This window comes from Rhincodon typus, chromosome 5, assembly GCF_021869965.1.
Source record: "Rhincodon typus isolate 14 chromosome 5, sRhiTyp1.1, whole genome shotgun sequence".
Lineage (NCBI taxonomy): Eukaryota > Metazoa > Chordata > Chondrichthyes > Orectolobiformes > Rhincodontidae > Rhincodon > Rhincodon typus.
This window is the reverse complement of record NC_063336.1, coordinates 528,738-529,156: the sequence shown is the minus strand read 5'-3', so window position 1 is coordinate 529,156 and position 419 is coordinate 528,738. Positions and strand designations below refer to the sequence as shown.

Genomic DNA, 419 nt, shown 5'->3' with positions numbered 1-419 from the left:
CCTGTGGACCCCACCCCACTCCACCCCCTCCCCTGGCCCCCCCACCCCCTCTCCCGTGGCACCTCCCCAACCCCTCTCCCATGGCCCCCACCCTACGCCCTCTCCCATGGCCCTCACGTCGATGGAACAGCCGAGCAGGGAGCCTCTATCCAGCGCCTTCCTGATGACGGTGTAGAGATCCCGCGGAGCATTCCGAAGTTCGTACATCTCTGCCACACCCCCCGTAAAATCCTCAAACCCCTCAGTGGTACTGCCCCCCGACAGGGCTTCGTAGGAACCATTCAACCTGCACACGGGTGGGGGGAGGGGGCAAACACAGAGTGGGGGGGTCAGTAACATCTCACAACCTGCCCAGTCAGGCTCAATGGCCTTTCCATTGCCCCTTCATGGAACATGGCTGCAGATGGCCTTGTGAAGGT

General features: G+C 62.8%; 1 protein-coding gene across 1 annotated transcript in view; it reads right to left on the bottom strand.

Annotated features, from left to right (window-relative positions):
- LOC109926169 (calpain-1 catalytic subunit-like) overlaps positions 1–419 on the bottom strand; it is an 8,949-nt gene that overhangs the window by 3,720 nt on the left and 4,810 nt on the right. The window contains exon 4 of the mRNA XM_048596606.1: positions 92–286. Coding sequence (XP_048452563.1) covers positions 92–286 — 195 coding nt within the window. The remainder of the gene's footprint in view (positions 1–91; positions 287–419) is intronic.